The sequence below is a fragment of the Schistocerca americana genome, chromosome 11 (assembly GCF_021461395.2).
Source record: "Schistocerca americana isolate TAMUIC-IGC-003095 chromosome 11, iqSchAmer2.1, whole genome shotgun sequence".
In the NCBI taxonomy this organism is placed as follows: domain Eukaryota; kingdom Metazoa; phylum Arthropoda; class Insecta; order Orthoptera; family Acrididae; genus Schistocerca; species Schistocerca americana.
In genome coordinates, this window is record NC_060129.1 from 196977567 (window position 1) to 196992334 (window position 14768).

At 41.9% G+C, this 14768-nt stretch overlaps 1 protein-coding gene across 1 annotated transcript in view; it reads right to left on the bottom strand.

The window, feature by feature from the left end:
* LOC124553547 overlaps positions 1–14768 on the bottom strand; it is a 328767-nt gene that overhangs the window by 30508 nt on the left and 283491 nt on the right. Inside the window, exons 27-28 of the mRNA XM_047127394.1 lie at positions 4080–4329; positions 2391–2537 (exon numbers count right to left, since the gene is read on the bottom strand). Coding sequence (XP_046983350.1) covers positions 2391–2537; positions 4080–4329 — 397 coding nt within the window. The remainder of the gene's footprint in view (positions 1–2390; positions 2538–4079; positions 4330–14768) is intronic.

The following is a 14768-nucleotide window of genomic DNA, read 5'->3' on the forward strand; positions in this document are numbered from 1 at the left end:
ACTCGTCACTTACATAACTACTCTCTCTGGTACACTGAACTAAAAAAAGGGCAAATAGAAGGAAGGCCAATAGCAGAACTCTTAGAACCATAAGGATAGACATATTGTCATTTAATTGTTTTATTTTATTAAGTCAGAATTGCCAATATTCATTACCGGTTTATCAGCTCCGACACATTATTGCCATTGACAGATGTTGTACGATACAAGAATGAAATTTTCACTCTACAGCGGAGTGTGCGCTGATATGAAACTTCCTGGCAGATTAAAACTGTGTGCCAGACCGAGACTTGAACTCGCGACCTTTGCCTTTCCAGGCAAGTGCTCTACCGACTGAGCCACCCAAGCACAACTCACACCCCGTCCTCACAGGTTTACTTCTGCCAGTACCTCGCCTCCTACCTTCCAAACTTGACAGAAGCTCTCCTGCGAAAGGGAAAGGTCCCGAGTTCGAGTCTCGGTCCGGCACACAGTTTTAATCTGCCAGGAAGTTTCATTGTATGATACACACAAAAAGTGTTTCTACCAAAAGCTGAAGAAAACAGATGTACACACTACTGTCAACAATGATAAACACAATTTTACTAAATTATAACTACATTTTACTGCAAAAATGATCATACTGAATACTGAAATTTACTTATATTTTAGCAAAAATGACAGACATACATTTATACGGAACTTTGTAAATTTAACTCTGCATGAAACATTTTAATTTTTGTATCAATATCAAACTGGCCGTGTTAATTAGCAATGCTGACTGCCCCCCTTTAGCGAACGCTGGGAGGCACCACACATCTTGGGGCATATAACGACTATCAGTGAAGACCACTGTTAGAACTATCGTGCTGCCCAACCAATAAGGCTGAGAAGAAGAATAAGATTGGGAACATCTTGTGAAACTTTGGAGCAATACCCGCTGTTTTCTAGATACAGTATGCATTCCATTTATTATTGGCACACCCAAATTTGGCACAATTACTCCAAATTTTTCCTACAAACCAGTGTGTGCCTCGTCTGCCGCTATCTCCACTATCCGACAGAGCTGCTGAAATTTAACTCACATACATTCCACCCACTTACGAAGAGTGTCCTGCAAAACTGAACGTCACCGACAGACTGTAACTGTGTGTTGCTGGGTGTTTAAGAATGCTAGTCATATTGGAAAGCAAGAATCTTTGAGAGAGAACGCTTTCCAGCATTACTATTAACAATTCTATAGTAGACAGTCATCGGGAGGAGGAGTGGGGAGGGGAGGGGAGAGGGGGTTGCTTAAAATATTTATCCAACAGTTAAACACACACTGCACATCTACATTTACATCGATTTACGACAAATGCTGGAGGGTACCCCATACCATTAGCAGTCATTTCATTTCCTGTTCCATTCGTAAATGGAACAAGGAGAAAATGGCTGTCTACATGCCTCTGTAGGAGCCCTCCTTTTTCGTACCCTATCTTTGTGTTTCTTCCGGTCAGTGCATGTCGGAGGCAATAGAATCATTCTGCAGTCAGCTTATGTAAATTTTCTCAACAGCGTTTCTCGAGAAGAACATCTCCTTCCCTCCAGAGACTCCCTTTTGAGTTCCCGAACCACCTCCGTAACACTTCTGTTCCAAAATTAACACGAACAAATCTAGCAGCCCACCTCTGAACTGTTGCGATGTCGTCCTTAACCCTGACCTGGTACAGATCCCAAACACTAGCGCATCACTCGAGAACAGATCGCACTTGTGTCCTACGTGTGGTCTCGTTCACAGATGAACCGCACTTTCCCAAAATTCTCCTAATAAATCAAAGTAGACGGTTCGCCTTCCCTACTGCAATCCTCACACGCGTTTAAATGACGTGACTGTGTCGAGCAGGACACTACTAATGCCGTATCCGAACATTAGGGATTTGTTTTTCCTGCTCGCATGCACAAACTTGCATTTTTCTACATTTAGAGCTACCCGACATTCTTCCCACCGACCGAAAATTTTGACCGAGTCATCTTGTTATCCTCCCACAGTTACTCAACTTCAACACCTTACCACACACCACAGCGTTATCGGAAAACGACCGCAGATAGCCGGCCACGCTGCCCGCCAAATCCTTTACGTACGTACAGAATAACAGCATTCCTATCTGCGCTTCCCCCGGGACACACTCGACGGTACCTCCGTCTCTGACGAACGTTAGCCGTCGAGGACGACGTACCGGGTTCTGTATCTTAAGAAGTCTTCGAGCCACTCGCAGATCTGTGCGTCTATTCCGTATGCTCATAACTTCTTTAACAGCCTGCAATGGCATCTACTTAAAACACAAATTAACACGACCTGAACTAGACACGCCGACTGTTTGTACACCAGGGAAGAATGTGCGTACGAAGTGATGCACTGCTCCACCTACCCTGGGCTGAGTCCTCTCTCCAATAGGTTGTTGAGTGCTCGGTCCAGCAGACCGCCGAGAGCCGTCGAGATGTGCGTCTTCAGCCCTTCCGCCTCGTCGCTGCAGCCCAGCGGCGTCGTCGACGCGGCGGAACCGGTCGTCGTCATGCTGCAACATTGCCGGAATGGCACTGTAGGAAGATGCTAAAGGACAATTCTGCATCAGATGTGCCAGAAAAAACTGAACAAGAAATAGAGGAAAGAATAGCAGGTCTGTGAAAGTTAAGAGAACAACAAAGTGCAGTGCAACATAAAAAAATTGTACAAAGATTATGAAAACGTCTTCACCCCCCCCCCCCCCCCGAAACATTTACCATTCCCTATTTTGAGTCATTTCTGCCCGTCTGAGACTGACTGCCACAATTTCCTCTCCTGCGGCAACCTCTTTCTCTCAGAGCAACACTTGCACACAACATTCTCAGTTAGTTATTGGATGTATTCCAATAAGTATGTTCCCTTACAGTTTTCACCATTTACAGCTTCTCTACGATTATGTAAATTATTTCCTAACGTATTATAAGTGGCGATCAAAAAGTTGAGATTTGACGACACTGCTTCAATATACGCAACATAGTGCGACTTCAGTGTGGGTATATAAACACCGACATGTAGGCGAGACATTAATGTGGGATTTGTGTCTTTCTGACGTGTGCAATAAATGTAAAAACTTGAAGTACGGCGAGATTGTTACCGAACGTGTCCAACGTGCAGTTATCCTTTTCTCGGATGCCGAAGGACAACCACTGGCAGACAGCCGTCAAGAGAATGAAGAATGTGTACAGGACAGCAGCTCTGCCCAAAACCGCCACCGTGGAACACCGTGGCGAGGGGTAGTGCCGCTTCACAGTAACGCACATCCCCGTATCGCAAATGTCGTAATGCAGATGCTGTGCCAACTCGTGTGGGAAACAACTGGGAACCCACCCTACAGTCCCGATCTCTCCCTACGCATTTATGGCACCTCCGGTCCCTTAAAGAAGGCTCTGACAGGCCAACAATTCCTATCAGGAAGGGACGTACAGCAGCAGTTACGGACTTACTCGTGCAGCAGAAACGGTGCACCGGTGGGCCGATCACCTCAACGCTCGCGGCACTTTTTCCCGATCGGCATACCAATTCTCGAACGTATAGCCTTCGAAAGGCAGCTTTTTGATCGGCTCTTATAACACACATCCTATCACCCTGTCCCATCTGCTAGACAATGTTTTGCACAAATTCCTTTTGTCCCAGGCAGGAGTCCTGATTTCTAATTTTATTGTTTCATTTAATTTTCAGCATTCTTTTGTGACACCACATCTAAAACACTTCTATTCTCTTCTGTTCCAGGTTTCCCAATGTTCACAATTACTTCCACACGGTACTACACCTCAAACATACATGCTCAGTTAAGGCCTACATTCAATACTAGCAGACCTCTGTTAGTTAGAAATTCCCTCTTTGCCCGTGCTAGTCTGCTTATCATTTCCTGCACCTGTCATTCATTATCTTACTTTTGAAAAACCACCCCTCCTTCAAGACATTTTGCGGACCCAATTTTTACATGAAGTTTATTGTTACTCTCACTCCCGATTCTACTGTCCTCCTCTGTCTACTCTCCGTCTGTACTCTGTGCTACATTCCAGAGGAGAGCAGCCACACGACTCGAGCTCACCTGGCCGGGTGTTCCTCCGCGACGTGGGCAGCCAACGCGTCCTTCCCTGCCAGCAGTTCACGGCAGTGCGGGCAGGCCAGCCTGCGCGGCGAGTCGGCGGACGTGCCCAGCGCCGAGGCAGCGGCGGCCGCACCAGACTCTGACGAGCCGCTGCCGGCACCCGCCACTCCCGTGCCGGACGTCACCGGCCAGCCAATGGACCCGCCGGGGCGCTTAGAGACCGAAGACCCGGCTACTGACGCCCTCGACTCTGTATGGCAGGAGGCAAATTGTACTGAGGACGATTTTCCTTCCTTGGAAACTAACTGAAGTTGCTAATACACAACTAATTATTCATTAATTTGCAGTCTATTCATTTCCATCACCGACAATTTTTCGGAAATAGTCTGTAAAGTAGTTCATGTGTAGTCAGCTAAACAATTTAATTTGTTATATTTGTGGAAATTTTAAGTTCAAATTTCAAAGTCAAACAACAGCTCCAATGGTGAAAACAGCTCCAAAAGTTGAGTAGCAAAGGGGGCAATGATGTCAACTGTTCAATGCACTACAAACTCGATAAGGCCGTTGCAGAGACAACTGTGTTGTCACGTATTGCAGGTGGGCGGACACATTTCTATGGCGCTGAGTCTATTTTACAATGTGTAATAGGCCTACTACTTTTGTACACACTTTTACTATTTGCTTTGGACATGCTGGTGTGCACAATTAATTTGCTGCAGAGAGAAACAAAACTCTCCAATGAAGAAGAACTGCAACAATGACATCAGCGAGCAGAAACTTTGTAACTAACAGTGGCAACAGACACCTGAAGTGGCAGAGAATGTGACAACTGAGGACAGAACAGGGAGTGCTGCCGAGTGCATTCAACCACTGCTTGTTACTATGGTATGGTAATTGTCTTGTAAACTACCGACTGTCAATCATTTTGTTACCCTGATCCAAGTATAATTCAAATATATTTGTGACTAGTCAAACTGGCCAAACATGACACAATAAGGCCCTCCATCCCTCCACATGTGCTCTGTAGATGTCATCACTGAGAAGAATCTTCAGGGTGCAGGCAGAGTCATACTGTACACAATAAAAGACTTGAACTACTCACTGTAGTAACTATAAATTATGACTATGCTGCTTAGTACTAGTTGTGCTTGGACAAGCTGTCTCCAATATGAAGGCTGTTTTCAGCACTACAGTGGTCTGTCTACTACACTCCAATTAAAATTACTTTATAGTTGACATTTCACACTTGGAGCTGGTTTCTTCCAATCCACGTCACGCCTGAACTTCCCGCCACTGCCAAACTGCCACAACTGGTCAGTTCAGTTCCAGTTCCTAGTCCGGCTTTGTTTCTTTATGTGCTTCGATCCTGAATCCTAGGTCTGGTCCTTTTATTTCACATTTCATCACACATGATAACAACCCCCCCCCCCCCCACACACACACAATGATGCTAAAGAAATAGACACACTACATACACAGCACTAAGGAAACAATACTAGATCCTTCCCCAAAAGAATCGATTCTGCATCACATATATAGTTATTATAATCACATAGATCAGCTAACATGGGTATGCCTCGCGTGTCATTGTGTGAATACGAACTTTTGAAGGCTCAAGTCGTCATTGTGGCTGGGTCACTAGAGTTGTAAATATGACTACATAACACAATGTACTGCAGTGGTATAGTAGTCAGCCCACGTAACTGACGTGTAGAAGGCTGTAGTTTCAAGTCTTGTCAAACACACCAGTATTTTTTTATTTCTAAATCTAATCAAAAGACATTGCTATTATTTTTATTTGATTAACCGTTTTAAATACTTTGTCATGTCATTTTCATCATCATATTGACTTTATTTCCTCTTATTTTCCTTCCTATCGTTCTTTTTGAACTTTGAATCTGCCTGTGCTCCCCCATATAACCTGCAACCAGATGCCAACCAGGACAGCTCATCTGTTGGTAATGTGGCAGACCACGCAGCAGCGTGACAACAGTTTCAGTGAACCGATGATACTGAGAAATTAAACTTACTTTTAACGCTGCAACTGAATTTTTTCTGTCTCCTATTTGCTTGTAGAGATTTGCTTTAATAGGCGTGAACAAAGTGATGCGATTTTAGTTTTGTAACAGATTGTCAACTGCTGTTTTCTCGGATACATTGCACATCACGAAGTTGTGATTATGTTAGGGCACGAGTTTAAACTCAGGACTACGAAATGTGTCGTCTGCCGCATTTCAGTCACTCGAAATCAGCTGCCGACACGGCACCTTCCATTAACACAATACATTGCGGCAGCTGTTTCCGACATTGCTCCACGTTACATGTCGCCAGCATTTCTGAAGTGACCCGCCACATTTGTGTGTCACCTAACCCAGTGGTAGCCGGCATTTGATGTGACAACAATGTAGCAGCAAGTGACAGATGTCCACTATAGAGTAATTTTACTGGACTATAGACACAATCCTATAGTAGGTGGAATGCCCTTGTCTTCCTCCTACCTTCTGACTGACTCCCCCAGCCAGTAACGGTATGGAGGCCTACACTTTAATGTGGACTCCTAACAGAGGTGCAACATTGCCAGAGGCTAATGAAGTAGCACTGTCAAAACTCTAGGCCTGCCCGGGTAGCTAACCGGAAACCTTTAGAAACACACACAGTCAGTCTGGCCTACCAGCCAGATGTAACACGCCTGCTAAATTATGTAAACAAAATGCACTGCACAATAGTAATTACAGCAAAGTAGAGAAACAGCACAACTCCACTGTAGCTTTATTTCTGCACCATGAAAGCGATGGAAGAAGTTAAAGCAAAATCCAGATCCAAATAAAACACAAATGAAGGCAGAAACTAACGAAAAAGTTCACACAGAGATGCCTCTTCGTCATAAACAAGATAGGTGTGGAAGAAGTGTTGAAAATAATCAACAGAATAGTTAGCACAGATACGGGTCAAGAATAAGAAACACCAAAGAAACGGGGAAAACAGGAGTAAATAAGGCAGGAATAGATGGCATTAAATTGTTAGAAATGCAGACTGGAAATTGCATGATAATGAAAGAATACTGAAATCTAGGAAATAAGATAACACATAACAACTGAAGTGAGGCTGAGGTCCAAAGCGGACTGGATTAGACAGGGCTTCCTTCAACAAAAGGAACCGACTGATCTCAAATATTGGTATTTACTGGAATGATTTTAGTGTGCAATATGCATGACACCTGTTCATAACTACCTGTACTGTTTCCACCACAAAATACATGGCAAATAAAATATTCTTGAGTAGTAAGTACTGAAGCGTGCTTCTAGGGTAAGATTATACATAAATGAAATGTGAACCATGGGAATGCAAGTATTTTGTTACAAAAGTTGCCCTACAGTTCAAAATAAGTGGACACAGGAATGATGCCTACATGAAGGCCACAGCACCTGACAATAGTCTATTTGCTGGTATGAGTTACATCAATACACATACATAACATACATCAAAATATTTTTCTTTGATTTTCTTTATTCATAATATCTTGTTTCCTAATTTATCCCATAATATCAAATGAAAGAAAAGTGTGAAGCAATGCTGGGAACAATGGATTCTTTCCAAAACTGGAAGTGATCAAATAGTAATTATAGCAAGGAGGTGGGGTTAAGGAGGGAGGACCACCTCGGTTGTTGCAACAATCTTATGCTATATACAATCAATCAAAATTCATAACTTTACAAACTATGACAACAGCAATTTCTAACAGCTGGTAAACTAAAGCCACCACTGTCTGTAACTCCTATACTGTGTGGACAGTAAAGGTGGGTGGGTGAAGGGGAATGTTTAGACAAATGTAACTTAACAAAGCTTTTAAAATCTAAGCAAGTTAAGAATATGAAACTTCTATTTTCGCATTCTTATGAGAAAGTTTTGAAATGTGCCCTAGTAACCACAATTCTTTAACACATGAAGCATGTTATTGTAGGCAATATGCAATAAATGAGAACTTTTATTGCAACATACAACTGCCAAAGTGATGAAAGTAACAGGTGATGATGTCTTTGAAAGAGAGAGAGAGAGAGAGAGAGAGAGAGAGAGAGAGAGAGAGAGTGTGTGTGTGTGTGTGTGTGTGTGTGTGTGTGTGTGTGTGTGTGTGTGCCCACACATTTACTGTAAACAAACGATCATTCGAAGCAAAAAACTCTAGTAAATATGAGCTCTAAACTGCTGAGCACTACATCTTCACTACTGAAAAACACGTTTTCTACTGAAGAGCTGCTCACGGCTCTTAAGGAACGCATTTTAGAGCCCATGTTTAATACGATTTTTTTTGCTTTGAATTATCGTTCAATCGTATCCCCGAATACTGGTCATTCCTCCTGGGACACCATATATAACTTGCCCCTTTTGCTGTAGAAGTTGGTAGTAAGGCTCTGCCTTGTTCAAAGGCGGTTGCAGTGGGAAGTGTGTTGGAAAAACAAGCCCCTCCTATTTCTCGCAGGACAGGCAGCATACCAGAATCGAGACTGCTTTCAAAGTGCCTACTACACGTGCCTCTGTGTACTGTATTGTATCGTAGCCAGAGCTGGCACCAGGTGGAAATATTCTGCACAAGTTTAAAGTCATCTGACTTCCAATTCCTCCACTCCCAGAAAATGGTCAAGTTAAATTTTGTGTATAGTAAGGGGTGATACAATGGACATGTGTTCATAATGCAAAGACCTGAGGGGGGGGGGGGGGGAGGGGGGGGCTGGCGCCTCAATTTACAGAAGCGCAATTTCAAGAACTGGTATACTGCAAAGATGGGGCAAACTGTGCTGAACAAGTAATACACGAAGTAATTAAGAAGAAATAGTGTCGAATGTATGCAAGAACCACCATTCTTCATAACAACGAAGCAGCAATGACCATAGAGTACAGCGTGTAAACAAACAATAAGCATTTCACTGTGTTTAAGCAATTTATTCAAAAAATAAGCTTACTGTAAATTATATTCCAGTCACTTTACTCTCCTATTGTGTTTTCTAATTAGCGTTTGGGAAGGGGAATTCTTAATTTAATGACGATAAAGTATGCCAATATACTTCTGCACCACATGCTTGCTTCATTTGGAACAGCAACAACAACAACAATATGCCAATGGCAGAATACTTGATGCATTGGGTCATTTAATTTAAAATGTGTCATTTCTACCATTATGGCCGTCGCCCTTTGGTTTAAAAGTTAGAACGGCTAAATTTGTTGCGTCACAATTGAAATGAATATCCAGTTTTTATGGCCTCACATCACAGCAGAAAACCGGGTCTCCCAGCTTGGCTGATTTCATGTTTCGTAAATCAAATTCACAATACACGTTGTGATGTAGGCCCTGTCAACCGAACGAAAGATTACGGAGAGATTTGTCGGTGGGAACATGTCCGTGCAGACTGGAACAATTTACTAAAAATGTTTCCTATTGCATAAAAAAACTTATGTTGAAGATGCGTAGTTTATCGGACGGAAGCGGCCTCGTAACCCGTTCTCACACGTACTTGGAGATTATCGCTATGGCAGAATGATTGCACTCACCGCACGCTAAGTAAACAGCATACGACAACGACTCTGAAGACGCAGGGCTGACTTCGTGTTATCTTCTTGCATAATCAATCTCAACTCAGCATGCAGATAATCTTCAGAGGAACCGATACCTTGTTCCATGTTTATTTCAACACACTCTTTGGTTAGCACCTTTCACACGAGTACTTATCACGAAGCAGTTACGTACTGGGAGAAAACGCCCATTACACGACTCTTGTTTCGATACCTACTTGTTGCCCCGGCCTGCAAGCACTGTGCAACAAGTGTTCGCTGGGTGCAGATACAACCTTGTTGCGCCCGTTCCTTCCTTCTATTTTTTTCTTTTTCTTTTTTTCCTCTTCTTCTTCTTAACGAAGCCTCACCCGTTACCACGGAGCACGCGTCACGCACCGACGAACGCCCAACAAAACTTACGACTGAAGAAGTGTCTGATCCGTCATCCACATTGGCTACTACAGACCATAACCAACAGTATCTGCGTATGGGGTGAGAAATAAATTAATAGACGGACAAAAAAAAGTTCACAGCTGTTGGCAGCTCACGATACCAACACAAACACTGAACTGTACGCCATGTTGACCTTCGGCGGTCGCTGACTTGTAAGCTGCTACGTTGGCAACGAAATTCTTGTAAACAGCTGCCGGACGAGCTGTAATCTAGCTGCATGCATTCCATTACGTTGAAACAATTGAGTGGCGCCAATACCAACGTTGCGGAGCAATACGAGCCCATTTACATTCGAGATAAATTCTTGTGTTAGTCTTCAAAAGTTTCAAATGAAAATATGATTTACCTTCAAAAGGATCAAATGATTTGTACACGTGGGCAAGTAGCAAGGACGGAAGACAAAATGGCAATTAACAATACTCAAAAATATAATCACAAATCCAACCCGGCACGACGGTGAAGATTCACGGGCTGGCTGATTTCGTCTTTGCTCTAAAAACATCAGTATATAGCCTTCGGTCTTCTTAGAGGGTTATGTGTTTACAGTACGTTGATTTAAAACCTGTAGTTTTAGTATAATGCGACGTTAAAAAGTTTTTTGTGACATAACGCGTTTTAATTTTATTCCAGACATGTACTTGTTTCAGCAGCATAGTTCCATAATATAATTTGCTTCATACCATGTTTAATTTTTTTTTTTAAATGGCACAGGGAGACTACATGAAAATTAATAACCTGAAAAATTAAGAAGTTCTTGTTACACCTTTTTCAACCACAGAAAAGCAAAATCCCACTGAGTACTGGCACACCTGTCGGCTTGTAAAATTTGCAATGACTTGTCTGGCGTAAATAATATGCAAAAGGACATAGCTCTACCAAACAACTGAAAGGTATTTTGACAGGGCAGAATGTTATGTCTGCTGATCCCTCCTTCCATGTGATTACCAGGCAGTAATCAAAGTGAGTACTAAAATAAAGGCAGAACAGCAACAACTGGCCTATCGAGATTTGTTGTTAGGTCATTAGAAACGAGAGTTCATTCAAAAACATTTAACAGTGACATAGAGAACGAGTGATAAGGCAACATACTCAAATAATAAGAGTCACAATGACAAAAATGCATCACTCAGTATTTGAATTGGTCCTCATTTACTGTGTTCTCTTTGTGAAATAAGCAACTGATCATCTCCTTGAAGAAGTAATTATCTTTTACATATTGTGCTACGACCTAATTTCTGTGCTTGGAATGAAAAACTGTAGAAATTTTTTGACTGATCAAGATTCAATTCATTAATTTTTATTTTACTCACGCACATTTCAGCACTTCATTATTATTATTATTATTATTATTATTATAGTTGTGATGTGCATTTTGTTTTTGTGACATGAAAACACTTTGTGGAGGCTCCTATGATTGATAGATCGATTTTTCAAGCTACACGAGAAGAGTGACGCAGTGTGAGAGGAGAGTGTATGTTGCAGAGAGTTCTATTTTGATACAGATAGAGCAAGTGCAATACTGTTTGCAAGTGAAATGGCGTGACTAATGAAACCAGTTACTAAGTTACACCGCTGTCGGTGAATTTCGTCGACACTGGCAATTACTTAGCCAGCCGATGTCCCCTGCCCGTGATGGACCGACAGAAGCTGGAAACATTCTTCAAAGCTGAAGAACACGGAACAATGGGCAAGGTTACATAGGTGTGGGTGGTAGTTATGGAGAAGGAAGGCCACTGGTGTCGACCAGTCCACAGTTTCCAGGCAGATGAGGAACTGATTAGCAGCAGATGCAGATATTCTGACTGAGAACACATTCACACAATGGTTGTCAAATGCCTCCATCATCACGCAGTGGATTTCTATTGACAAGTAACTAACAATTGGTGAAACGTTTCAACTGTCATTTACGGCCTACGTTGAAAAATAGTGCCCTCTATCTGTGTCACTTTGACGTGTAGTGCAGCATTCAATAAAAGCTACTTGAACTGCTACAGTTATGTGTAACTTGCTTTATGAAGTCCCCTCATATTTCTATATAAACATGAGTGATAAGTTGAGATACTGTATATGAAAAAACTGAAGTTGCTTGCTTGCTTTCTTCCGTATATTCGTGCTAATCTCAGAAACTACTCTACGGATTTTGAACGGGTCGTAACTAATAGATACACTGATTCATGAGGAAGGTTTTTGTGTATAAATTATAAATATTTCCTGGACACTGTCTGAATTGTGACGAATTGACGTCCCCCATCGTTACGAAAATGGTGCTATTACCATCTAGCATTACAGATGCCACAACTCTTACGAGAACAGCAGCGACTGACCATTAGCAAAGCTCGACCGAATTCTGTACTGGGCAGTTCCGTACTGGGCCTCGTGGTCTAGCAGTAAAGTGCTCGTCTGTAAACAGAGTTTGTGGCATCGAATCCCAGCCAGACCTTTCGTTTCTCCGGTCGGGCAACTGGTCACAATCACCCGACTCGCCTATGTGATGTCCGACTGATTACAATTGTTTCACAACAATTGTGTAGCAAGAAAATGTGCAGATACAAAATCTGTCCTCCCCCTCCCAACAAAAGACTACTTCAGGATGTAGAAAATTTTTCACCAGTGCAGTAGATGATTCAACTTTCATTTTCTGCTTTCCTCGAACAAACATAAATGTGAACACGGTTCTTTGTATGGCAGGGAGACACGTCTGATATAAAAGGTTCGTGACAAAGAATTGCAACAATGTGTCTCAACAATGAGCGAGGCTACATATTTACATCAAGTGTGCTTGTTATTCCCTCCACCCCACTTTCTTTGTGGTCTTCTCACACTCGCCATTCTGGCTTGTAATTGCATTCATAAAACTGTCATGTGCTATGTGTTGTAATGGAACCAATTTCTGAAAATTCGTCTGAACAAGTGCACCCAATCTGTTAACATCGAAGTGTGTTTCTTGTTGCAAATCATGATGGAAAAGGCAATTTGCATCTCAGTTTGGTATAGCAATACTGTTGCCAAGAAACTTACTGCATTTTCTGCTGTTTACAACAATTGAAAAAATTTAGAAAACTGATATTGAATGATTCTACTGCCACCAATGTATGTTTCATGTAAGGACCATAAAGATGAGATGTAAGAGATTATGGCTTGTATGGAGGTCATGGGCAGTCGTTTTTTTCCTCGCTCCGTATGCAACTGGAACAGGAAAGGAAATCTGTAGGATTGGTTCCCTCTACTGGCTTTCGTATCTCTGTGGATCTCAGATTTGTGTTGTGTACAGTAGGTTTGGGTGTGGTTCTTTAGCAACTGCTTTATAAGACAGAAGTTCCTACTGCCGGGAGGGAAAGAAGGAAGGAAGAAAGGAAAAAAGGATGAACGCCGAGAATGTGAAGAAGTGTTCTGTCTCCTGAAAGAGTCCTGTGAGGAATGTTTCACCCAAATCATCATTTATGTTTACTGCCCACAATGGGAACAGATGCAATCCATTTACTCCTAATTGGATATCACAGTAATCACGAAGGAAATAGAACATATCTTTATGCCATTTTGTGCACTGCTCCCTCATGGTGAATCTCATTTTTCTCCCAGTAAGTCCCTGACTCTTTTTGCAATTTACATCATTTTCTTCCACTGCTAAGCAATGGTCTACCTTACTCAATAGCAACACACAACAAACAGCAATAATCCTCCCATTCATTACTTGCAAGATAAGAAAGGAAGGAAGTAACCACGCAAGGCAATTGTCTCGAGTACTGTCACTGGTATACACAGAAATAACGCGAGTTACAGGCCGAGACCCTTTCACCATTTAGTTACAAAGCGCGTGTATCGATTTCTTCACTTTATGAGCACAGATCGATCATCTTTTCATCACAGAAAATAGGTTAGTCATGAGATATATTATTCTTTCAGTAGGTCATTTTCTCCAGTGTTGTAACTGAGGGACTTCCAGTACGTATTGATTCGATTATCATGATAATTAAAAAGAAAAATTTGAGGGTCATCTACTTTGCACTTGAAATCCAGAAAAAATAATCTGTGCCACCGAAGTGAAGCTCTGTCATAAGTACGATGAAATTCAGAATTTGTTGTGCTTTATGAACAGATTTTGGACAGCGAATAGAATTTGACTTGACATTTCAATTTCAAACCGCACATAAAAACTTATCTAAAGAAAAACTACACGTGAACTATTCATGAAAGTCTAATTTCTGGTAAAAAGTTAATACGAGAGTGTTAACAGTTTGAAAATTAAATTAGAGTATGTGAAATCCAACAGGAAGTTAGCCTGTAGTAAAATTAACATTCTACACACGATGGTTAGTATGAAGGTGACCACTCACCTTGAAGCTGAAGCATCAAGAATTAGGCGAACATAAAGAACACTGAATATGTTGCTGCATTTTCAGGCAATGTGCTAGCATCAGAACAGTAGGGACGTAAAAGGATGGACAGTGAGTGAGAAGAAAGAAAGGTAAAATCGACATAGCAACTAAGGACAGATGGCATTATATAACAAGATAGAGGGAGCCATGTATCAATATTGATACAATATGGGACAAGTCATGGTAGCATAAAAACAACAAAAAGATTAAAGGTGAACATTATACAGAGTGAAATCGTATGTAATCTTTTCACTACTTTTGTTCCTGCCATGGCTTCCCAGCACCATATCAAAATCACATTGTGCACTGTATG